At 36.4% G+C, this 24,356-nt stretch overlaps 1 protein-coding gene across 1 annotated transcript in view; it reads left to right on the forward strand.

Annotated features, from left to right (window-relative positions):
• Positions 1-24,356, forward strand: part of CFAP47 (cilia and flagella associated protein 47) — a 458,984-nt gene that overhangs the window by 179,562 nt on the left and 255,066 nt on the right. The window contains exons 31-33 of the mRNA XM_054473062.2: positions 7,435-7,516; positions 8,394-8,522; positions 13,138-13,330. Of these exons, the coding sequence (XP_054329037.1) occupies positions 7,435-7,516; positions 8,394-8,522; positions 13,138-13,330 (404 nt within the window). The remainder of the gene's footprint in view (positions 1-7,434; positions 7,517-8,393; positions 8,523-13,137; positions 13,331-24,356) is intronic.

Genomic DNA, 24,356 nt, shown 5'->3' on the forward strand with positions numbered 1-24,356 from the left:
CAGTGGCTGGTACCGGTTGTGCCTTTCCATGTTTAGTGCTTCCTTCAGGAGCTCTTTTAGGGCAGGCCTGGTGGTGACAAAATCTCTCAGCATTTGCTTGTCTGTAAAGTATTTTATTTCTCCTTCACTTATGAAGCTTCGTTTGGCTGGATATGCAATTCTGGGTTGAAAATTCTTTTCTTTAAGAATGTTGAATATTGGCCCCCACTCTCTTCTGGCTTGTAGGGTTTCTGCCGAGAGATCCGCTGTTAGTCTGATGGGCTTCCCTTTGTGGGTAACCCGACCTTTCTCTCTGGCTGCCCTTAACATTTTTTCCTTCATTTCAACTTTGGTGAATCTGACAATTATGTGTCTTGGAGTTGCTCTTCTCGAGGAGTATCTTTGTGGTGTTCTCTGTATTTCCTGAATGTGAATGTTGGCCTGCCTTGCTAGATTGGGGAAGTTCTCCTGGATAATATCCTGCAGAGTGTTTTCCAACTTGTTTCCATTCTCCCCGTCACTTTCAGGTACACCAATCAGACGTAGATTTGGTCTTTTCACATAGTCCCACATTTCTTGGAGGCTTTGCTCGTTTCTTTTTATTCCTTTTTCTCTAAACTTCCCTTCTCGCTTCATTTCATTCATTTCATCTTCCAGGGCTGATACCCTTTCTTCCATTTGATCGCATCGGCTCCTGAGGCTTCTGCATTCTTCACGTAGTTCTCGAGCCTTGGTTTTCAGCTCCATCAGCTCCTTTAAGCACTTCTCTGTATTGGTTATTCTAGTTATACATTCTTCTAAATTTTTTTCAAAGTTTTCAACTTCTTTGCCTTTGGTTTGAATATCCTCCCATAGCTCGGAGTAATTTGATCATCTGAAGCCTTCTTCTCTCAGCTCGTCAAAGTCATTCTCCGTCCAGCTTTGTTCCGTTGCTGGTGAGGAACTGCGTTCCTTTGGAGGAGGAGAGGTACTCTGCTTTTTAGAGTTTCCAGTTTTTCTGCTCTGGTTTTTTCCTATCTTTGTGGTTTTATCTACTTTTGGTCTTTGATGATGGTGATGTACAGATGGGTTTTTGTTGTGGATGTCCTTTCTGTTAGTTTTCCTTCTAACAGACAGGACCCTCAGCTGCAGGTCTGTTGGAGTACCTGGCTGGCCGTGTGAGGTGTCAGTCTGCCCCTGCTGGGGGGTGCCTCCCAGTTAGGCTGCTCGGGGCTCAGGGGTCAGGGACCCACTTGAGGAGGCAGTCTGCCTGTTCTCAGATCTCCAGTTGCGTGCTGGGAGAACCACTGCTCTCCTCAAAGCTGTCAGACAGGGACATTTAAGTCTGCAGAGGTTACTGCTGTCTTTTTGTTTGTCTGTGCTCTGCCCCCAGAGGTGGAGCCTACAGAGGCAGGCAGGCCTCCTTGAGCTGTGGTGGGCTCCACCCAGTTCAAGCTTCCAGGCTGCTTTGTTTACCTAAGTGAGCCTGGGCAATGGCGGGCGCCCCTCCCCCAGCCTCGCTGCCGACTTGCTGTTTGATCTCAGACTGCTGTGCTAGCAATCAGCGAGACTCCGTGGGCGTAGGACCCTCTGAGCCAGGTGCGGGCTATACTCTCGTCGGGCACCGTTTTCCTAAGCCCGTCGGAAAAGCACAGTATTCGGGTGGGAGTGGCCCGATTTTCCAGGTGCCATCTGTCACCCCTTTCTTTGACTAGGAAAGGGAACTCCCTGACCCCTTGCGCTTCCCGAGTGAGGCAATGCCTCGCCCCTGCTTCGGCTGGCACAGGGTGCACTCACCCACTGACCTGCGCCCACTGTCTGGCACTCCCTAGTGAGATGAACCCGGTACCTCAGATGGAAATGCAGAAATCACCCGTCTTCTGCTTCGCTCGCGCTGGGAGCTGTAGACCGGAGCTGTTCCTATTCGGCCATCTTGGCTCGATTTCCTTTCTTTTGGCTATATATCCAGCAAGGAGATTGCTGGATTTTGAGGTAGCTCTGTTTTTAGTTTTCTGAGGAAACTCCAAACTTTTCTCTGGAATGGTTGTACTAATTTACATTACCACCACAGTGTACAAAGGCTCCCTTTTCTCTATATCCTCAGCAGCATTTGTTACTGCCTGTCTTTTGGATAAATGTCATTTTAACTGGGATGAGATGATATCTCTTTATACTTTTGATTTGCATTTATCTGATGATCAATGATGTTAAGTACATTTTCATGTGGCCATTTGCCATTTGTATGTTTTCTTTTGATAAATGCCTTTTCAAATATTTTGCCCATTAAAAAATGAAATGAGAAATAGAAAAATACAAAAATGAAAAAACAAAAAATGGTGTTAGTTGATTGAAGGTAAAAAAAGAAACAAAATAAATATAAAAATTTTAAAAAGAAACAAATATTGTGCCTATTTTAAAATTGGATTCTTAGATATTTTTCTACAGAGTTGTTTGAGCGCCTTATATATTCTGGTTATTAACCCTTGACTGATGGGTAGTATGCAAATATTTTGTCCCATTATAGGATTTGTCTATTTTCTTTGTTGATTGTTTCCTTTGCTATACAGAAGCCATGTATTCATTTATGCTTTAATTGCCTGTTCTTGAGGGATATTACTCAAGGAATTTTTGCCCAGACCTGTATCGTTCAGAGTTTCTTTGAAGTTTTCTTGTAGTAGTTTCATAGTTTGAGGATATAGCTTTAAGCCTTTATTATATTTTGATTTTATTTTTGTGTATGGTGGGAGACAGATGTCTAGTTTCATTCTTCTGCATATGGATATGCAGTTTTTCCAGTACCATTTATTGACAATACTGTCTTTTCACCACTTTGTGTTCCTGGCACCTTTGTCGAAAATGAGTTCATTGTAGGCCTGTGCATTTGATTTTGGTTTCTGTATTCTGTTCCATTGGTCAATGTGTATGTTTTTAGACCAGTAACATGCTGTTTTGGTTACTATGGCTCTGTAGTATAATTTGAAATCAGGTAAAGTGATTCCTTCAGTTTTGTTCTTTTTGCTTAAGATAGCTTTGACTCTTCTGGGTCTTTTGTGGTTCCATATAAATGTAAGGATTTTGTTTCTCTTTCTGTGTGGAATGTCATTTGTATTTTGACAGAAATTGCATTGAATCTGTAAATTGCTTTGGGTAGCATAGACATCTTAATAATAATGATAATTCCAATTCATGAACATGGAATAGCTCTCCATTTTTTGGTGTCCTCTTCAACATATTTGATCAGTGATTTATGGTTTTCTTTATAGAGATCTTTTACTTCTTTGGTTAAGTTAATTCCTTGGTACTTAATTTTATTTGTGGCTATTGTAAATGGGACACCTGTTTTAAAATTTCTTGTTTCAGTTTTTTCACTGTTGGCATATAGAAATGCTATTGAATTTTGTATGTTGATTTTGTACCCTGCAACTTTACTGAATTTGTTCATTATTTCTAATAGGTTTTTTGGTGGAGTCTTTAGGTTTTTCTAAATATAAGATCATATCATTTGCAAACACGGATGATTTGACTTTTTTATTCTAATTTGTATGCTCATTATTTTTTATCTTGTCTAATTGCTCTAGCTGGGACTTCCTGTACTATGTTCAATGACAGTGATGAAAGTGGGCATCCTTGTTGTGTTGCAGATTTTACAGGAAAGGCTTTTAGTTTTTCCCCATTCAGTATGATACTAGCTGTGGGTCTGTCATATATGGATTTTATTCTTTTGAGGTATATTCCTTCCACATCCAGTTTTTTGAGAGTATTTTATCTTAAAGTGATGTTAAATTTTATCAAATACTTTTTCACTATTGGTTGAAATTATCATATGATTTTTGTCCTTTATTCTGTTGATGATGTGTTCTACTTGATTGATTGTATTACATACATTGCATACATTAAACCATTCTTGACTCACAGGGATAAATCTCACCTGGTCATGATTAATGATCTTTTTACTGTATTGCTGAATTTGGTTTGCTAATATTTTGTTGAGGTTTTCTGCATCAATATTCATCAGGGATATTGGACTGTAGCATTCCTTTTTTATATTTCTTTGCTTTTGGCATTAGGGTAATAGTGGCCTTGTATAATGATTTTGGAAGCATTCCCTCTTCCTCTATTTTATAAAATAGTTTGAGTAGGGATGGTATTAGTTCTTCTTTAAATATTTGGTAGAATTCAGCAGTAAAGCCATTTGGTCCTGGGCTTTTCTTTATTGGGTGACTCTTTCTTATGGTTGTGATCTTGTTATTTGTTATTGGTCTGTTCAGGTTTTGGATTTCTTCCTGTTACAGTCTTGGTCAGTTGCATGTGTCTAGGACTTTGTCCATTTCTTCTAGATTTTCCAGTTTATTGGTCATCGTAGCTACTTGTGATCATTTGAATTTCTGCAGTATCAGTTGTAATGCCTTCTTTATCACCTCTGATTTTATTTATTGTATCTTCTTTCTTTTTATCTTAGTCTGGCTAAAGGTTTGTCAACTTTATCTTGTCAAAAAAGCAACCTTTGTTTTATTGATTTATTTATTTCAATTTCATGTATTTCTGCTCTGATGTTGATAATTTCTTTTCTTCGATTACTTTGGGATTTCGCTTGCTCTTGCTTTTCTCTTTCCTTAAAATGGAACATTCGGTTGTTAGTGTGAAGATTTTCTGCTTTTTGAAGTATCTACTTACAGCTATAAACTTCCCTCTTAGTACTGCTTTTGGTATATTTGATAGGTTTTGATATGTTGTGTTTCCAATATCATTTATCTCAAGAATTTTTTCAATTTCCTTAATTTATTCATTGAAGCACTGGTCATTCAGGGGCACATTTTTAAGTTTTCACATATTTGTATAGTTTCCAAATACCTCTTCTTATTAATTTCTTGTTTTATCCCATTGTAGTCAGAAGATGCTTGATATAATTTTAAATTTTGAATGTTTTAAGACTTGTTTTGTGACCTAACATGTGGTCTGTCCTTCAGAATGATCCATGTGCTGAGGAAAACAATAGGTGTTCCATAGCCGTTAGATGAAAACTTTTGGAAATATCTATTAGATCCATTAGGTCTATAGTGCAGATGAAGTCTGATGTGTCTTCATTTTCTGTCTGGAATATCTGTCAAATGCTGAAAGTGGGGTTGAACTCTCTAGCTATTATTATCTATTGGCCTATCTCACTCTTTACTTCTAAAATTTGCTTTATATATCTGGGTGTAACCGTGTTTAGTGCAAATATATTTACAATTGTTATATCCTCTTGCTTGATTGACCCTTTTATCATTATATAATGACCTTCTTTGTCTCTTCTTATAGTTTTCGTATTGAAATCTACTTTTTTTTGATACAAGTATAGCTACTCCTGCTTTTTTTTTAAATTTCCATTAGCATGGGATATCTTTTTCCATCCGTGTATATTCAGTCTATGTGCATCTTTATAGGTGAAGTGTGTTTCTTGTGGCAACAGATCATGGGATCTTTTTTCATCCATTCAACCATTCTATACATTTTGATTTAATACTTTAGTCCATTTACATTCAATACTATTATTGATAAGTAAGGATTTACTTCTGCCTTTTTAAAATTTCTTTTCTCATTTTCTTCTCTTTCTTTTCTTCCTGTTTAACTTTAATGAGATGATTTTCTCTGGTAATGTGATTTTGCTTCTTGCTTTTTATTTTTTGTGTATCTGTCATATGTTTTGGGGTTTGTAGTTACCATGAGGCTTGCAAATAGTATCTTATAACCCTTATTTTAAGCTGATAACAACTTAACACAGTTTGCATAAACAAACAAACAAAAAAGAAACAAGTGAAAAGAAAACTAATAAAGACTCTACACCTTAACTTCAACCCCTCGCTTTTTAATTTTTGTTGTTTCTATTGATATCATATTGTACTCTATGGCTTTGTAGTTATTATTTTTAATTGGTTGATTACTTAGTCTTTCTATTTAAGATAAGAGTAGTTTACACACCACAGTTACAGTGTTGTAATAATCTGTGGGTTTTTTTTGTGTACTTACTATTGCCTTTGAGTTTTGTGCCTTCAGATAATTACTTATGGTTTGTTATTGTCCTTTTCCTTCTGTTTGAAGTATTCCTGTTGGCATGTCTTGTGTTGATGAAATCTCTCAACTACTGTTAGGGGTCTAGTAAAGTCTTTATTACTTTTTCATATTTGAAGGATAATTTTACTAGATATTCTATTTTAGTGTAAAAGTGTTTTTTGTTTTGTTTTTTTCTTCAGCACTTTAAATATGTCATACCACTCTCTCCTGGCCTGTAACGTTTCCACTAAAAAGTCTACTGCCAGACATATTGGAGGTCCATTATATGTTATTTATTTCTTTTCTCTTGCTGCCTTTAGGATCATTTCTTAAAATTTTTGATCTTTGGGAGATTGGTTATTTAATGTGTGGAGGTAGCCTGCTTTGGGAGTTTTATTATTAAATGCCTTGAGGTAGTCTTCTGTGGATTAACTCTGTTTGGTGTTCTAAAATTCATTTGGATATTGGATATTTGGATATTGATTTGGGATATTGATATATTTCTCTAGGTTTGGGAAGTTCTCTGCTATTATCTTTTGAATAAACTCTTTGACCCTGGCTCTTTCTCTACCTCCTCTGTAAGGCCAGTAAGTCTTAGGTTTGCCCTTTTGGGGCCATCCTCTAGATCATGTAGGTATGCTTCATTGTTTTTATTCTTTCTTTTTTTGTGTCCTCTATCTATTTTTAAATAGCCTGCCTTCAAGCTCACTTTTTCTTCTGCTTAATAAATTCTGCTATTAAAAGACTGATCCATTCTTTAGTATGCCAATTGCATTTTTCAACTCCAGAATTCCTACTTGATTTTTTAAAATTATTTTAATCTGTTTGTTAAACTTATCTGATAGAATTCTGAATTCCTTCTCCACGTTAGGTTGAATTTCTTTGAGTTTCCTCAACACAGCTATTTTGAATTCTCTCTCTGAAAGGTCACATATCTCTGTTTTTCCAGGAATGGTCCTTGGTGCCTTATTTAGTTTATTTGGTGAGCTCATGTTTTCCTGTATCATCTTGATTCTTGGAAATGTGTATCTGTATTTGGGCATTGAAGAGTTACAATTAGCAGGTGGCAAAGCCAGCCAGGCCTATATCTTTCCTTTAAGGCTTAGAGTTCCCCCAGACCCCAGGTGGGTCCAGAGGTGCTGTTCAGAGCAACAGACTAGAGTTAAAAAACTAGAATTCCACCTGGTGTTATATTGTACTGTGGCTGAGCTGGCACTCAAACCATAGGACACTTTCTTCTCACTCTTCCCTCCCCTTTCCAAAGGCAGAGAAGCTTCACCCAGTGGCCACTGCCACCTCTGGATAATTATATAACTTTTAAATTTGAAAAATAAAATCTAGCATATGTACAAATGTGACTTGAAATATTTAATTAATGGTCAATGCAAATCATATATAGAACATGTATATTGTATTATAACTTGAGTTTTTCTTTTTTAATTTTAGTGCTCAAGGAGGATGTATTTCACATGTCCTGCCAGAATTTTTGCTTGAACCAGAAGATTATAAGAGGTGGATTGAAATTATGGTAAGAAAATATAATTTCTTGGAACAAACCACACAGTTATTATTGTATGTACTGGTATTTGGCCTATGTTAGAATATTCTATTTCAGAGTCCTCGAGTTTTATGTACAAAATATTATTAGGATCATAATTTTTGGATAACCCATATGTTTTTGTACATTTGTCTAAAAATCTCTATGGAGTTCCTATGCAAAAATGATTACATGGCTTTCTTAAATATATAAATAATTACTACTTTGGAGAATTTATAAATGAAGACTAAGGTGGGGTTATGTAAATTTTATTCTTAAACTTTTAGAATATATATTTTCCAAATAAAATACTGGCTTTTTTGCACCACCGTGTGCCACTTTTCTTCTTCATTTTCAGGGGAAAATAGAAATGAAGCAAGAAATGTATAGTTTTGTCATAATATATAGTTTACTTTGTGGTAACCTATTGAGAGTGGAGTGGTCTTTGAGGAGTCTGCAGGCTTTGAGGCAACTAGGTTGTAGGATTCTCGCTATGCTTGCCATGTGACATGAGTAGAGAACCAGGTGCCTGCCTGTTCTTTGGCACTATGCTGAGGTCCTGTGGCCTTATCCAAAGGGTGTGATTCTTTCTTGGCTCAGCAATCAGAAGAACTTCATATCTTGTTCGGCCGCTTATTCTACAGAGTGATCTAGTAGGTGCATTGAATGAATAAATGTACGATCTAAATGAGACTGTGTGCTCCATAAAGTTACCTGTGTTGATATCTTCTATTATTGGCACATTGCAAATTAGAGCTCTTGATTAAAGTATAGAAAAGGCATCCACATGTTTTGAAAAAAAAAAAAAACTCATATGCTAAATTTGCCTTAAATTTTAATTAATGTTGTACTATTTTATTTCTTAAAGTCTTCCACTAATACGATGCCTGTGAGTTCCTGTACACCTAAGAAAAAATGTTCTATTGTTATAGAAATGTCTAAATTTGAAGCCTGGAGTAAACGGGCATGGACGGATGTATTTCTACAGATATACAAGGTAACATTTCCATTATTGTTCGCTGCTTCTCTGTTGATTAATATAAATCATGTATTAATTAAAGTATAGACAATGCTGCTATGAAAGATTCAAAAACACAGTGCCTTAAATGAGAGATTTTTTTTTTTATTGCTTTCTCTTGGAACTGCTGAGATGTGAGAGGGTCAAAGCTTCTAGAGTATCTCTTTCCTCTTCAGTACTAGGCTTTCATGTATGGGTCTGATTTCTCTGAAGAAGGAAGAGCAGGTAAAGGAGTACTGGAAGCAAGGAGTTACCTTTTAAGGATGTGACCTGAAAAATATGTCTTTTTCATTTCAGATTTCGTTAGGCAGAATTCAGTCATACAGTCACATCTAACTGCAAAAAAAGTTGAGAAATACAGTCTCTAGAATGAGTAGCTACAGGAATATTCTAGTACTAAAAGGGAGAATTAAAGAATGAGTACTGGTGAAAATTATTGTTTTCACGTCTAATACACAGTAGTCTCTTGCTATAAAACTGTATTCACTAAGATTCATACAACTATAGGCAAAAGGTTTTTATGAGATTCTCAAACTTACTTCCTGCCAAATTGCATGTGTGGGTAGATTAACATAGCATAAATTATACCTCTATACTCTATACCTTTATTGCATAAACAAGTCCTGGTTTCAGTCCTTGAATAATTCCCTAGGTTTTCAAATATAGCACTATAGGTCTTGTCCACTAGGACCAATGGAGCCTTTTGTTCTGTCTTCACACTTTGCAACCCCAGAGAGGTGAGCTGTAGGACTGAGAGAACAAGGGAGGAATTGAATAGAATCAGGAATTAGCGACTCGAAGGAAAGGGCAAAATTAAGAGCTGAATAGTGAGTAGTATGTGTAAGACTCTGTCAATAAATTTTTTAATATTAAATCCTCACAACTGAAACCCTCAATTTAGCAATGAAGAAACTGAGTCTCACAGGCACACATTCTTTCTTTCAAGATCACATGAATTTGACCATACGCAACAATTTGATGCAGATAATGCTTATTTCTTCCTTGTTGTTCTCTGCTGGGGCCCAGGAGTCCAGGGCCCTCCTGTTGCCCCCTGGCAGTCTGAAGTCTCCTTTGGAGTCAGCCACCCAGATCACCCTCTGGAGAGTTCCTTCTTCTGCATGATTCCTGACTTGCTCCTCCTGTGCTCCTCTTTTTCACCATCAACCTGAACTATCTTTCTTGCTGAATGTAAGAAGAGAATTCTTGTGCGAAAATTCATTTCATTGGTGACTGGTTGTTAATGCTGGAAATATGATCCTTTGCACTGTTAGTCATATAGGGCCTACTCTGCTTCACCAGAAGCATGGTCTTGGGTTTGGTTTGATGATCAAAACTGTGAAATACAGTAGATTTTACACAACAACATGTTAACTTAGTTTTAAGGAAGTACAAAAGATAGGTATAACACAGAATGCACACCAACAGCAAAGCCAAGAGCTGTGACTCAAAGCATAGCTTCCTGTGTCCCACTCACTTCACACTCACGTCAGAAATGGTTACAAGAAGTGGAATATGGTGGGCAAGGACCATTTCAATACAGGAAAGCCTTCAAGTCTGAGAAATCTTTCCAGTTTTCTAGTCATGCAGCACCCTCAGAGTAATGAGCAATTTCTCATTACTCAATACAAAACACTGACACTGAGGTATGAGTGCTTGATCTGGTACACTGTCCTCATTTGGATTCTCAAGTAACTTGGATGTCTTATAAATGTATTGCTATACATTTCTTTAGTTAAGGGGGTTTAAAGAGACTCCAAATAAGCGTTAAACCATCAGGCATCTCTAAATCTAAAGGAAAGATCATACATAAACTGACAATTGATTCTTTTCTTTGTGTCAACATAAGCCTAGTCAAGGTGATTCTTCAGAAGAAATCCAAATATCTCATTAGTCTCAAAAATCCAGAGATTTTTATGGACAAGTAAAAATGAAAATTATGTTTTCTAAGCCAATGGGTTAAAAGAACACATAATTTAAAAAGTTGTCATTAATAAACAATAAGCCAAATATAATAGCAAAGTTCATGTGAACCTGAAAGTGCACATGATAGGGGTGAGATAGCGCTTAATATATGTAAATGTATACTATTAGTAGTAGTTTTGCCATTGTTGTTCTGAAGTCTTTTAAATGTCCTATAGTGACATAGTGGGATAGCCCAGGACTGTGTTCTATTTTGTGGCCAATGTATTGACTTTAAAGGGTGCTATTACATTGCTTGAATCAAATCTTTAACAAAAATGAAAGATAATTCGAAACAATGTTTTCTGAGGGCATGAAATAATTTCCTGAGTATGGATCACGAAATATGATTTACCCAAAATTCATCTTAGCTGGCATGGCTCACAGCACATTCTTGCCTCTGTAATTCTTACTCCATTCCTTCAACTCATGCTTGGTGTGGTTTGCATGTTAACGGATAAATAGTAACACTTATTGCCCCAGGTGTATTTGGATTTGCAAGTGATGGAGTCTTGGACTTTGCGTACATTTTAATTCTTCATTTTATTTTTCTAGCAATTCATTTTCAGAGTATTTTACAAAACTATCATTCTGTGGTAAAGAGAAAATTCATAAGTTTTTTTTACCACCGATAATTTCAGAAACACTGCTGTAGAATTAAGCACTTAGTGTAATGGCTCTTCCAATACTAAAGATTACCACCATGCTCCATATGGGTCCATCATTAAATCTGTATTCTTAGTCAAGGGTCACTTGCAGATCTTGTCTTATTTGCAGAGTAGAAGTGATAGATGACAGATGAATCCTGAGCCAGTTCAGGTCATTAGTCCCAAACATATATCTCATCAGCTGTACTCAAGTAATTTATCATTTGGTATTTCCCAGAAATAAAAAACAGAAATTGATAGGGGTCCTTTTCAAAGGCTTTAAATTGCCTTTTTATAATACGTGAGGTTTGAAATGTAGGACTTCTAGACCACAAAACTGCCAGAATGAAAGAAGGCAGTTCCATTAAACGTCTATACAAAATGCTAAAATGATGCAGTTCACATATGCTAGATAAATAGCTAACATTCAGAAATGGATTTTTTTAAAATCAAATTTTAAAGTACTTCTCATAGTGGCAAACAAAAGAACAGTTTTGGATGCTCGTAGGTATTTTAACAATTTGTATACTGTAGTTATTTGAAACACTGCATGGCATAAATATGCACTACTTAGAAAAAGAGCACTTTTTCAGTTACTATTAACATGTACTTGACTGTAAGAGTACTTGTCTTAGGTTAGATTCCCCTGAAAGCAGATGCTGAGACAAGTATTTGAGTGCAAATCGTTTATTTCAGAAGTGCTCCCAAGAAGCATCAGTAGTAGAGTAGGGAATTAAAGCAGATAGTATAATGAAGTCAGTAACAGTTGTGGTTTCAGTCAGGTTTCACTGTGGGCAACTGAAGCTCAGTGCCACTGGGGACCAATAGGATACATTTTAGAACGTGTCTCAACTGACTGGTGAGGAATCTGGAGTAATTAACTACCAATTCCCTGACCGTCTTTGGTAAGGGGCTGTTGCTGGGGTCATTATCTTCTGGCGCTCCTACCTTGCCCTCTGTGAGCTGAGTGTGCTCTCATATGCCAGAAAAAAAAAAAAAACCAAAAAAACAAAACATCCCTCAAGCAGAGACTTACAGGTTTTCACAATAAGCAAGCTTCAGAATGTAAAGGTGGAACTAAGGAGATATGAGCAGGGTATCAAGAGTATCTTTATAGCACATATGACTCAAATTGTTGTATTCATACCCATACCATTGGAAAACCGTCTATTAAAGGTTTGGGATAAATCAAGGAGCTGAGCTTACACTGTGTACTCTAATGTGAACCAATGCTCCATTCAGAAACTCTTGAGATGTATATAGTGAGGTGGCAGATCACAAACTGTTCATCTCATCTAGAACTTGTAGACAATGGTTAGTAGAGTGTTACTTTGAGTAGCTCTGTACTATAGTGCTTTACTGACAGACACAGAGTTCTTTACTTCATCTTAATATTGCTAAAATTATTTTTAAATCCAGTTGCATTGCTACCTAATAAAACATGTGGTGTACATGTAGTGAATGGTGATATGTGAATATACCACACTTTAAGTTATAGGGTAACAATATGTCAAATTACAAATTTTGTACACGTTTATCATCTTAAAACAGACCTCTTAAATAAATATAAGAAAATAATTTTTGACTTGGTAACTTATTTACTTTTACTTTGGCTTATTTTTCTAAGCTGCATGAGCTGGTAAGGAACTAAGAAAGGCATCTTACATCCTTGTGTTTTAAATGAATTTACATCCTAACAGAAATGTTCTTAAATGCAGTTATGTTTTAAATGTACAATAAGCCTCTTGTAAATTATACAGTGTAGTTCCTTAAAGACTAAATACCACAGAAGCAAAAAGTTGTCAATTTAAAATGAGCATTATTGGGACACATCTGTTCTCCTCTTTTACTTCTGATTGAATCCATTTAACCAGAAAATACTAGTGCCCTCTTTTATCTCCTGTCATGTTTTTTAAAATTTTCTCTTCAAATATTAATTTGCTATTTTTCCATTTGCATCTAATAAAAGTTATCTCTCCCAATTTCAGGTTTTGGTTCTATCCCGTGTAGTACCATACTGCAGCAATAATATGCCCCCCATATGTGTGCAAAATACACCAAAAGTCAATCCTTGTTTTGCATCCAGCAACATATATTCTGATTCTGAAAGAATTTTGCTTAGTTGGATGAACATAAATTATGAGAATACTCGACATGTGATATGGAAAAACTGTCACAAAGGTGAGAAGTAATATTTTTCTTTAAACAAGTTATTGCAAATTGTAGTGTGATGATGGAGAAGGAGCCATGGATACACAATCCACTCAGAATCCATGGATTCTAGACCCCTCTCCAACATTTACTTTCTGTTCTACAAAAATGATGCCTCCTTAACATCTTCAAGATATGTTTCCTCACATATAAAATGGAAAAATAAAAGGTGCTTCTTTAACTTATTTTGAAGAAAAACTGATTTTAAAAGCATGTGGAGGAACTCTAGAAATGAAAGCATTAATCATTGCTGACATTTTCAACTGTATAGAGTATTAAATATATAGATGACACTGCTGAAACTTAGTATATAACTAGTTGAGATCAAGTAAAATCTCCTAGAAAAAATCTCACATGTCATATGAGGATCACGTTGGAAATCACTAAGAGTAATAATGTTTCATGAATTCTTTAGAGGGTAGGTCATATTAGGTATTTCACAATGAAATAAGAAAGTCATTTCACATCCTTGTGTTTTAGATGAATTTACATTCTAACAGAACTGTCCTTAAAATGCAGCTTTTTTTTAACTGAGTCATAAGCCTCTTGTAAATTATAGTGTGGTGCTGAGACATGTTGGTGTTCACAGATAGTATTAAGGACAGTGTGCACGGTCATTGTTCCTTTAGCTTCAATTCAACTCCTTTCTTCCAAGTACATACAAACCTGTTGTGTGCAGAGTAGACTGTTTTTTAACGTGAAATAACTTTTTAATATCCAGTATACAGAATTTAATTCAAACTTTACAAGTAAGGAGAAGATTAAGAGTCCAGTTTAAAAATGAGACTTCGAATTATGATTGCCCTTAAATTGAAGGTGTTATTTTAGAAAACATTCAAGAAAATACCAAGATTGAAAAAGATATATTGATATGTTGGTATTTGAGAACAGCAAACATAGAATACTTTACTACCTTCTAATTGACATGCTGAAAATATCAAAATTTATATCTTATAAAAACGTATTTGCCCCATTAAAATACAAAACAAAGTACAAATAAATCATGCTAAGGTGAACTACACAAAAACACATAAAAATTAGTTTGATTATTGTAGAGTAACACTTTGACCACGGTGTCATAAAATATGTGCACGTATTAAAAATTAATATGTTAATTTGTTATAAAAGTATTATGGTTCTAATTTTACCAACACAGTGGCCTATGCCAGTTAATTTCAAAGATTTTGCTGCATTTTTTCCAAATAATATAGACATTTACCTCTTTGCTGTTTTTTAGCACACTGAGTCCAATGCCTTTACAAAGCCTTTGTGCTTCCTGTTCCCTTTGACTAGACTATTATTTTACCAGGTATCTTCATGGTTCCCTTTCTCATTTCATTCAAGTCGTTGATTAAATGTCACCTTATCTGAGAAGGTTTATCAATATCTTCTGTAAAACAGGATATCCTTCAGTCCTACTCTTTCCTGCTCTATTTTTATTCTCAACAGCACTTTTTAAATATAAATGTAATTGTAAACATAAATGTATTTGTTTATCGTCTGTCTCTTCCAGTAGAATATGACCTTCTGAATAAATTAGACAAGATTGTTCTTTGGCTAATTAGGAATGTGACCTTCTTAATTAGCCAAGGAACAATCTTGTCTCATTTATTCCCAGAGCCTAGAACTGTGCCTAACAAAATAACAGACACATACTGTCTTAGCTTTGTCCTGGTATAACAGAATACCATAGACTGGGTAATTTATAAAGATCAGAAATTTATCTTTCACAGATCTAAAGGCTGAGAAGTCCAAGATTAAGGTACTGGCAGGTTCTATGTCTGATAAGGGCTGCTGTCTGTTTCCAAGATGGTGCCTAGACGATGCACACTCCAAATGAGAGGAACACTGTGTCCTCACGTGGCAGAAGGCACAAAAGAGATAAACTCCCTCCATCAAAAACAATGTATTATTCAGCAGTAAAATGAAGTGAGCTATCAAGGCGTGAAAAGACATGGAGTAAACTTATAGATGCGTTACTAGGTAAATGGAGCCAATTTGAAAAGGCTACATACTGTGCAGTTTCAACTATGTGACTTTCTGGAAAATGTAAAACCATAGAGACAGGAAAAAGATCAGTGGATACTGGGGGTTAGTGGGGAAGGAGTGATGAATAGGTAGAGTACACAGGACGTTTAAGGTAGTGAAACTAGTCTGTTTGATACTATAATTGTGAATACATGTCATTATACACTTGTTAAAACCTGTAGAATGTATAATATTAAGAGTGGGCCCTGATGTAAACTGTGAACTTTGGGTGATAATGATTTGTTAATGTAGGTTCACCAGTTGTAATAAATGCACCACTACGGTGCAAAAGGTTGATAGTGGGGGAGGAGTGTGTGTGTGTGGTAACTCTTTGTAACTTCTGATTCATTTTGCTGCAAACCTAAAAATGCTTTAAAAAACTGTCTATTTAAAAATAATTTAGGAATACATTTTTTAAAGCAAAAAATAACAATTCCATTGTTAGACTCATTAAGCAATATGTCTAATAAATATGAATCCATTGCTCTGATGACCTGTACAGTATAAAAGTCCTTCAGAAAATTCATAAACTTCAGTACATTGCAATTTATGTAAAATTATTTGTGTGTTTTAGGTAATCATTGATCTAAATTTCAAGTCTGTAATGTTAGATACAACTCATGTTTTCTAAAATATTAATATAGCAAATATCTGTAAGCTCCGTACCAAGCTTTAAATCCTGTGTGAGCACGTTGAAGGTGCTGAATAAATATCTCTTAAATAAATCAGTGGCTAAATGGATGGTTATATAGATAAAGCCAAAAGAAGTTGAAAAGATGTTCAAGTATTTAAAACTAGTTGAAAAGCTGAACATCTGACAGGAACAGAGACAAGCCAACAGCTTATTATTGTATCAAATATTATACTTTTTCCCTTGAGGATATAATTAACCTATAAACAGTATTCTATACAGACTTATTTTGTGTTGATGTGCTGATGTGCACTCTTGTCTTGGCTTTGTTCTTCTCATCTTATACATTCTCTCTTCTCCTCTGTTAACTATTTTCCTTCATTTATTACCATATATAACATTCTTTCTTCTTCCCAAATTACTTTCCTCAATCTTGCTATTTACCTAAGATTCTTATTTCTATATTACCTTTTTCTTATGTCTCTTTTCTTTTCAATATCTTCCTTTACGTGCCTTACACCTCTCCTTCAATCTCTATTTATTTATTTTTCCCTTGACCATTCAGAGAATAAACACTTGAATTTTAACTGAGTGTTTCCAGAAGATACTGCTCACTGTGGCTTCTGCTTAAAAATTACAAGCTTTTTGAGCATTAGAGTTGTTCAGATTCAAAGGGAGGCATTTCCTGTACCCTCTGATATATAGACACCATTTTTCCTCAGATTTCCTGTCTTGCCCTTGTATGCTAGCTAAAGCATTTTGGCTTTCTTTGTGGCTCTCAAGACCCTCCTTAGCATTCTCTGTTCAAGGTCTCCTTCATCACATTGATGTTTTCCTTCTTCTGTCTTTGCTCCAAACCTCCACATTTTGGCCATCTATATCCTCTTTTGGTTTTAAGTTACTCTTCCAATGCCTCCCAGATCCAAATCTATCTCAGACCTACCTCCTCACCTCCAGTTCTGTATATCTTACTCCTTATGAACACCTTCATTAAAATGTCCCGTAAGTACCTCAAATTTCACTGGTCAAAAATCTAGGCATCCCTCCTTCTTACATCTAATTAATCACCAACCAACAATTTATTTTGATTCTATCCACAAATTATCTTCTGAATCTACCTACTTTTTTCTAGCTCCCCTGTCACTCTTGTAATTTATCATTTCCATCAATGTCACCCTCTCATATTTGCCACATCCAGTCCTGCCATTTGCCCATCTGTTGCTCACACAGCCATACTTGGCTCTTCATAAAACACAAATTTTAGCATCAGACTCCTGCCTGAAATCCTTTAATGGTATTTTATTCACTTCAATATCTACCATACCTTATAACCATAACTCTTTACATTCACTTTGGCACATTATACTTCAGTGCTGTAAACTATTGATTGGCTGCTGCTTCCTTTTTTTTTTTTTTACTTTTATTTTAAGTTCATGGGTACATGTTCAGGTTTGTTATATAGGTAAACTCATGTCATGGGGGTTTGTTGTATAGATTATTTCATCATCCAGGTATTAAGCCGAGTACCTATTAGTTATTTCTTCTGATACTCTCCCTCCTCCCATCCTCCACCCTCATGTAGGCCCCAGTGTCTGCTGTTCCCCTCTATGTGTCCATGTGTTCTCATCATTTAGCTCCCACTTTAAAGTGACAACATGCCATATTTGTTCCTTCATTAGTTTGCTAAGGTTGATGGCCTCTAGTTCCATCCATGTTCCGGCAAAGGACATGATCTCATTCTTTCTTCTGGCTGCATATTATTCCATGGTGTGTATGTACCATGTTTTGTTTATGCAGTCTACCGTTGATGGGCATGTAGGTTGATTGCATGTCATTGCTATTGTGAACAGTGCTGCAGTGAATATATACCTGCATGTGTCTTTATGATAGAACAAATTATATTCCTTGGGTATATACCCAATAATGAGATTGCTGGGTTGAATGGTATTTCCATTTTTAGGTCTTTGGGGAATCGCCACACTGTCTTCCACAATGGTTGAACTAATTTACGCTCCCAGCGACAGTTTATAAGTGTACCTTTTTCTCTGCAACCTCGCCAGCCCCTGTTACTTTTCGACTTTATTTTTTTATTTTTTATTTTTTTTGAGATGGAGTCTAGCTCTGTCGCCAGGCTGGAGTGCAGTGGCGCAATCTTGGCTTACTGCAACTTCCACCTCCCGGGTTCAAGCGATTCTCCTGCCTCAGCCTCCTGAGTAGCTGGGATTACAGGCACACGCTACCACGCCCAGCTAATTTTTGTATTTTTAGTAGAGACAGGGTTTTACCATGTTGGCCAGAATGGTCTCGATCTCCTGACCTCGTGATCCACACATACCGGCCTCCCAAAGTGCTGGGATTGCAGGCCTGAGCCACCGCGCCCAGCCTACTTTTTGACTTTTTAACAGGCAACCTACAAAATGGGAGAAAATTTTCGCAACCTACTCATCTGACAAAGGGCTAATATCCAGAATCTACAATGAACTCCAACAAATTTACAAGAAAAAAACAAACAACCCCATCAAAAAGTGGGCGAAGGACATGAACAGACACTTCTCAAAAGAAGACATTTATGCAGCCAAAAAACACATGAAAAAATGCTCACCATCACTGGCCATCAGAGAAATGCAAATCAAAACCACAATGAGATACCATCTCACACCAGTTAGAATGGCAATCATTAAAAAGTCAGGAAACAACAGGTGCTGGAGAGGATGTGGAGAAATAGGAACACTTTTACACTGTTGGTGGGACTGTAAACTAATTCAACCCTTGTGGAAGTCAGTGTGGCGATTCCTCAGGGATCTAGAACTAGAAATTCCATTCGACCCAGCCATCCCATTACTGGGTATATACCCAAAGGACTATGAATCATGCTGCTATAAAGACACATGCACACGTATGTTTATTGCGGCATTATTCACAATAGCAAAGACTTGGAACCAACCCAAATGTCCAACAATGATAGACTGGATTAAGAAAATGTGGCACATATACACCATGGAATACTATGCAGCCATAAAAAATGATGAGTTCACGTCCTTTGTAGGGACATGGATGAAATTGGAAATCATCATTCTCAGTAAACTATCGCAAGAACAAAAAACCAAACACCGCATATTCTCACTCATAGGTGGGAATTGAACAATGAGAACACATGGACACAGGAAGGGGAACATCACACTCTGGGGACTGTTGTGGGGTGGGGGGAGGGGGGAGGGATAGCACTGGGAGATATACCTAATGCTAGATGACGAGTTGGTGGGTGCAGCGCACCAGCATGGCACATGTATACATATGTAACTTACCTGCACATTGCGCACATGTACCATAAAACCTAAAGTTTAATAATAATAAATAATAATAAAAGAAAAAAAAAATAAAAAAAAAAAAAAAAAAAAAAAAAAAAAAAAAAAAAAAAATAAGAGCCATTCTGACTGGTGTGAGATGGTATTGCACTGTGGTCTTTATTTGCATTTCTCTAATGATGAGTGATGTTAAGCTTTTATTCATATGCTTCTAGGCTGCATGTATGTCTTTTGAAAAGTGTCTGTTCATGTCCTTTGCCTACTTTTTAATGGGTTGTTTCTTTTTGGCTTGTAATAAGTTCCTTATAGATGACCTTATTATATTCCTTATATTAGACCTTTCTCAGGTGCATAGATTGCAAAACTTTTCTCCCATTCTGTACGTTGTCCGTTTACTCTGTTGGTAGTTTCTTTTGCTGTGCAAAAGCTTATTAGCTTAAACAGATCCCATTTGTCAATTTTTTCTTTGGTTGCAATTGCTTTTGGTGTCTTTGTCATGAAATTTTTTCTCATTTCTACATGAAGAATGGTAGTGCCAAAGTTGTCCTCCAGGGTTTTTATACTTTTGGGTTTTACATTTAACTTTTTAATACAATTTGGATTAATTTTTGTATATAGTGTAAGGAAGGGGTCCAGTTTCAATCTTCTGCATATGGTTAGCCAGTTATTCTGTCAGTATTTATTGAATGGGGAGTCCTTTCCCCATTGTTTGTTTTTGTCAATTTTGTCAAAGATCAGATAGTTGTAGATGTGCGACCTTATGTCTGACCTCTATTCTGTTCCATTGGTTTATATATCTGTTTTTGTACCAGTCATCCCCTTTTTGTTACTGTAGCCCCTTTGTATAGTTTGAAGTTGGATACAGTGAAGCCTCCGGCTTTGTTCTTTTTGTTTAGGATTGCTTGGCAATTTGGGCCCTTTTTTGGTTCCATATGAATTTTAAAATAGTTATTTCTAGTTCTGTGAAGAATGCCATTGGTAGTTTTATAGAAATAGCATTGAATGTATAAATTGCTTTGGGTCATATGGTCATTTTAACAATATTGAGTCTTCCTATCCATGAGCATGGAATGATTCTTCCATCTGTTGGTGTCATCTCTGATTTCTTTGAGCAGTGTTTTGTAATTCTCCTTGTAAAGATCTTTCACCTTCCTTGTTATTCCTAGGTGTTTTATACTTTTTGTGACAATTGTGAATGTGATTACATTCCTGATTTGGCTCTTGCTTGACTGTTGTTGGTGTTTAGAAATGTTAGTGATTTTTCTGTATGTTCCTTTTGTGTCTTGAGACTTTGCTGAAGTTGTTTATCAGCATAAGGAGTTTTTGGGTTGAGACTAAGGAGTTTTTTACATATAGAATCGTGTTGTCTGGAAACAGGAAAGATTTGACTTCCTTTCCTCCTATTTGGATATCCTTTATTTCTTTCTCTTGCCCAATTGCTCTGGCTAGGACTTCCAATACTATGTTGAATAGGACTAGTGAGAGGGCATACTTGATCTGTGCTGGTTTTCAAAAGGAATGCTTCCACCTTCGCCCATTCAGTATGATATTGGCTTTGGGTTTAATATAGAGAGCTCTTACTATTTTGAGGTATGTTCCTTCGATATCCAGTTTATCGAGAGTTTTTGACATGAAGTCATGTTGAGTTTTATTGAAAGCCATTTCTGCATCTATTAAGATAATCATGTACTTTTTCTATTTAGTTCTGTTTATGTGATGAATCACATATTTTTATTTGCATATATTGAATTAACCTTATGTTACAGGGATAAAGACTACTCGATCATGGTAGATTAGCTTTTTGACATGCTGCTGAATTCAGTTTGCCAGTATTTTGTTGAGGATTCTTGCATCGATGTTTATCAAGGATATTGGCCTGAAGATTTCATTTTTTTTTTTTGTTGCTGTGTTTTTGCCAGGCTTGGTATCAGGATGATGCTGGACTCAGAATGAGTTAGGGAGGAGGGCTTCCTTCTCAATTTTGGGGAATAAGTTCAGTAGAAATGATACCAGCTCTTATTCGTACATCTGGTAGAATTTGGCTGTGAATCCATTTGGTCCTGGGCTTTTTGTGGCTAGTAGGTTATTTATTTCTGATTCAGTTTTGGAGCTCATTATTGGTTTGCTCAGGGATTCAGTTTCTTCCTAGCTCAGTCTTTGGAGGGTGTCTGTGTCCAGGAATTTATCCATGTATTCTAGATTTTCTAGTTTATGTGCTTAGAGATGTTCATAATATTCTCTGATAATTATTTGTATTTCTATGGGGTGACTGGTACTCTTTGTAATTTCTAATTGTGTTTATTCAGATCTTCTCTCTTGTCTTCTTTATTATTCTAGCTAATGGTCTATTTCATTGTTTTTTCACAAACTCAACTCCTGGATTTGTTCATCTTTTGAATGGTTTTTCGTGCCTCAATCTCCTTCCTTCAGTTCAGTTCTGATTTTGGTTATTTCTTGTCTTCTGATAGTTTTGGGGTTTGTTTGCTCTTGACTCCCTAGTAGTTTTAATTGTCATGTTAGGTGGTTAAATCGAGATGTTTCTAACTTTTCATGTGGGCATTTAGTGCTATAAATTTTCTTTTTAACATTGCCTTAGATGTTTCCCAGAGATTCTGGTATGTTGTATCTTTTTTCTCATTAGTTTCAAAGGACTTCTTGATTTCTGCCTTAATTTCATTATTCACCCAAAAGTTATTCAGGATCAGGTTATTCAATTTCCATGTAATTATATGGTTTTGAGTGAATTTTTTAGTCTTGATTTCTAATTTTATTACTCTGTGGTCCGAGAAGTGGTTGTTATGATTTCAGCTATTTTGCACTTGCTGAAGCGTGTTTTGTGTCCAATTATGTGATCGATTTTAGAGTATGTGTCATGTGGCAATTAGAAGAATGTATACCCTGTTGCTTTTGGGTGGATAGTTCTGTAGATGTCTGTCAGGTTCATTTGATCCAGTGCTGAGTTCCGGTCCTGAATATCTTTGTTAATCTTCTGTCTTGATGATCTGTTTAATACTATTAGTAAGTTGTTAACATCTCCCACTATTATTGTGTGGGAGTTTGTCTTTTTGAAGGTCTCTAAGAACTTGCTTTATTAATCTAGGTGCTCCTGTGTTGGGTGTATATTAATTTAGGATAGTTAGGCATTCTTGTTTAATTGAACCCTTTACCATTATGTAATGCCCTTCCTTGTCTCTTTTGATTTGCTTTGGTTTTGTCTGAGATGTAGATTGCAACCCCTACTTTTATTTTTGTTTTCCATTTGCTTGGTAGATTTTTCTCCATCCATGTATTTTTGAGACTATGGGTGTCATTGCATATGAGATGAGTCTCTTGATGACAGTATACCAATGGGTCTTGGTCCTTTATCCAGCTTGCCACTCTGTGCCTTTTAATTGGGGTGTATAGCCCTCTTACATTCAAGGTTAGTATTGATATGTGTGGCTTTGATCCTGTCATGATGTTAGCTGGTTATTATGCAGACTTGTTTGTGTGGTTGCTTTATAGTGTCACTGGTCTGTGTACTTACATGTGCTTTTGTAATGACTGGTAAAGGTCTTTTCTTTCTATATTTAGTGCTGCTTTCAGGAGCTCTTGTAAGGCAGGTCTGGTGGTAACAAATTCCAACATTTTCTTGTCTGAATAGGATCTTATTTCTCCTTTGCTTATAAAGTTAATTTGGCCAGATATGAAATCCTGGGTTAGAATTTCTTCTCTTTATGAATATTGAATATTGGCGCCCAATCTTTTCTGGTTTGTGGGGTTTCTGCTGAGATGTCTGTTGTTAGTGTAATGGGCTTCCCTTTGTAGGTGACCTGACCTTTCTCACTAGCTGCCTTTAACAATTTTTCTTTCATTTTGACCTTGGAGAATCTGATAATTATGTGTTTTGTGGATTATCTTCTTGTGAAGTACCTTACTGAAGTTCTCTGCATTTCCTAAATTTGAATGTTGGCCTCTCTAGCTAGGTTGGAGAAGTTCTCATAGATGATACCCTGAAATATGTTTTCCAAGTTGTTTACATTCTCCCTGTCTCTTTCAGGGATACCAATGAATCATAGATTTGGTCTTTTTATATAATCTCATATTTCTTGGATGTTTTGTTCCTTCCTTTAAATATGTGTTTCTCTATTCTTGTCTGTCTTTTTTTTTTTTTTTTTTTTTGGAGTCTCGCTCTGTCGCCCAGGCTGGAATGCAGTGGCATGATCTCGGCTCACTGCAAGCTCTGCCTCCTGGGTTCACACCATTCTCTTGCCTCAGACTCCTGAGTAGCTGGGACTACAGGCGCCCACCACCACGCCCAGCTAATTTTGTTGTATTTTTAGTAGAGATGGGGTTTCACCACATTAGCCAGGATGGTCTCGATCTCCTGACCTTGTGATCTGCCTGCTTTGGCCTCCCAAGTCTGACTGTCTTAGTTCAGAAAGCCAGTCTTCAAGCTCTGAGATTTTCTTTACAGCATTGTCTATTCTGCTATTAATACTTGTGACTGCATTATGAAATTTTTGTAGTATGTTTTTAAGCTCTATGACGTCGATTACATTCTTTTGTATACTGGCTATTTTGTCAGTCAGCTCCTGTATTATTTTATTATGAGTGCTAGTTTCCTTGGATTGTGTTTCAACATACTCCTGCATCTCCATGGTCCTTATTCCTATCCATCTGAATTCTATTTCTGTCATTTCCGCCAACTCAGCCTGGTTCAGAATCCTTGAGAAGTGATGCAGTAGTTTGGGGAAAGAAGGCACTCTGGCTTTTTGAGTTGTCAGAGTTCTTGAACTGGTTCTTTCAAATTTTTGTGGGCTGATGTTTCTTCAGCCTTCAGAGTTGCTCACCTTTGGGTGTTTTTTCTTTTTTCTTTTATCTTATTTTATGACCTTGGGGGTTTGATTGTGGTGTAAGGTGGATTCAGCTGACTGGCTTCATTTCTGGAGGATTTTAGAAGGCCAGCGCTCAGCTCTCTACTCCTAGACTGCGTGCTCTAACTCTGGGGAATTTGTGTCAGGCCCTGACTTTGTTCTCTGGCTCCTCGAGT

This window comes from Pongo pygmaeus, chromosome X (assembly GCF_028885625.2).
Source record: "Pongo pygmaeus isolate AG05252 chromosome X, NHGRI_mPonPyg2-v2.0_pri, whole genome shotgun sequence".
In the NCBI taxonomy this organism is placed as follows: domain Eukaryota; kingdom Metazoa; phylum Chordata; class Mammalia; order Primates; family Hominidae; genus Pongo; species Pongo pygmaeus.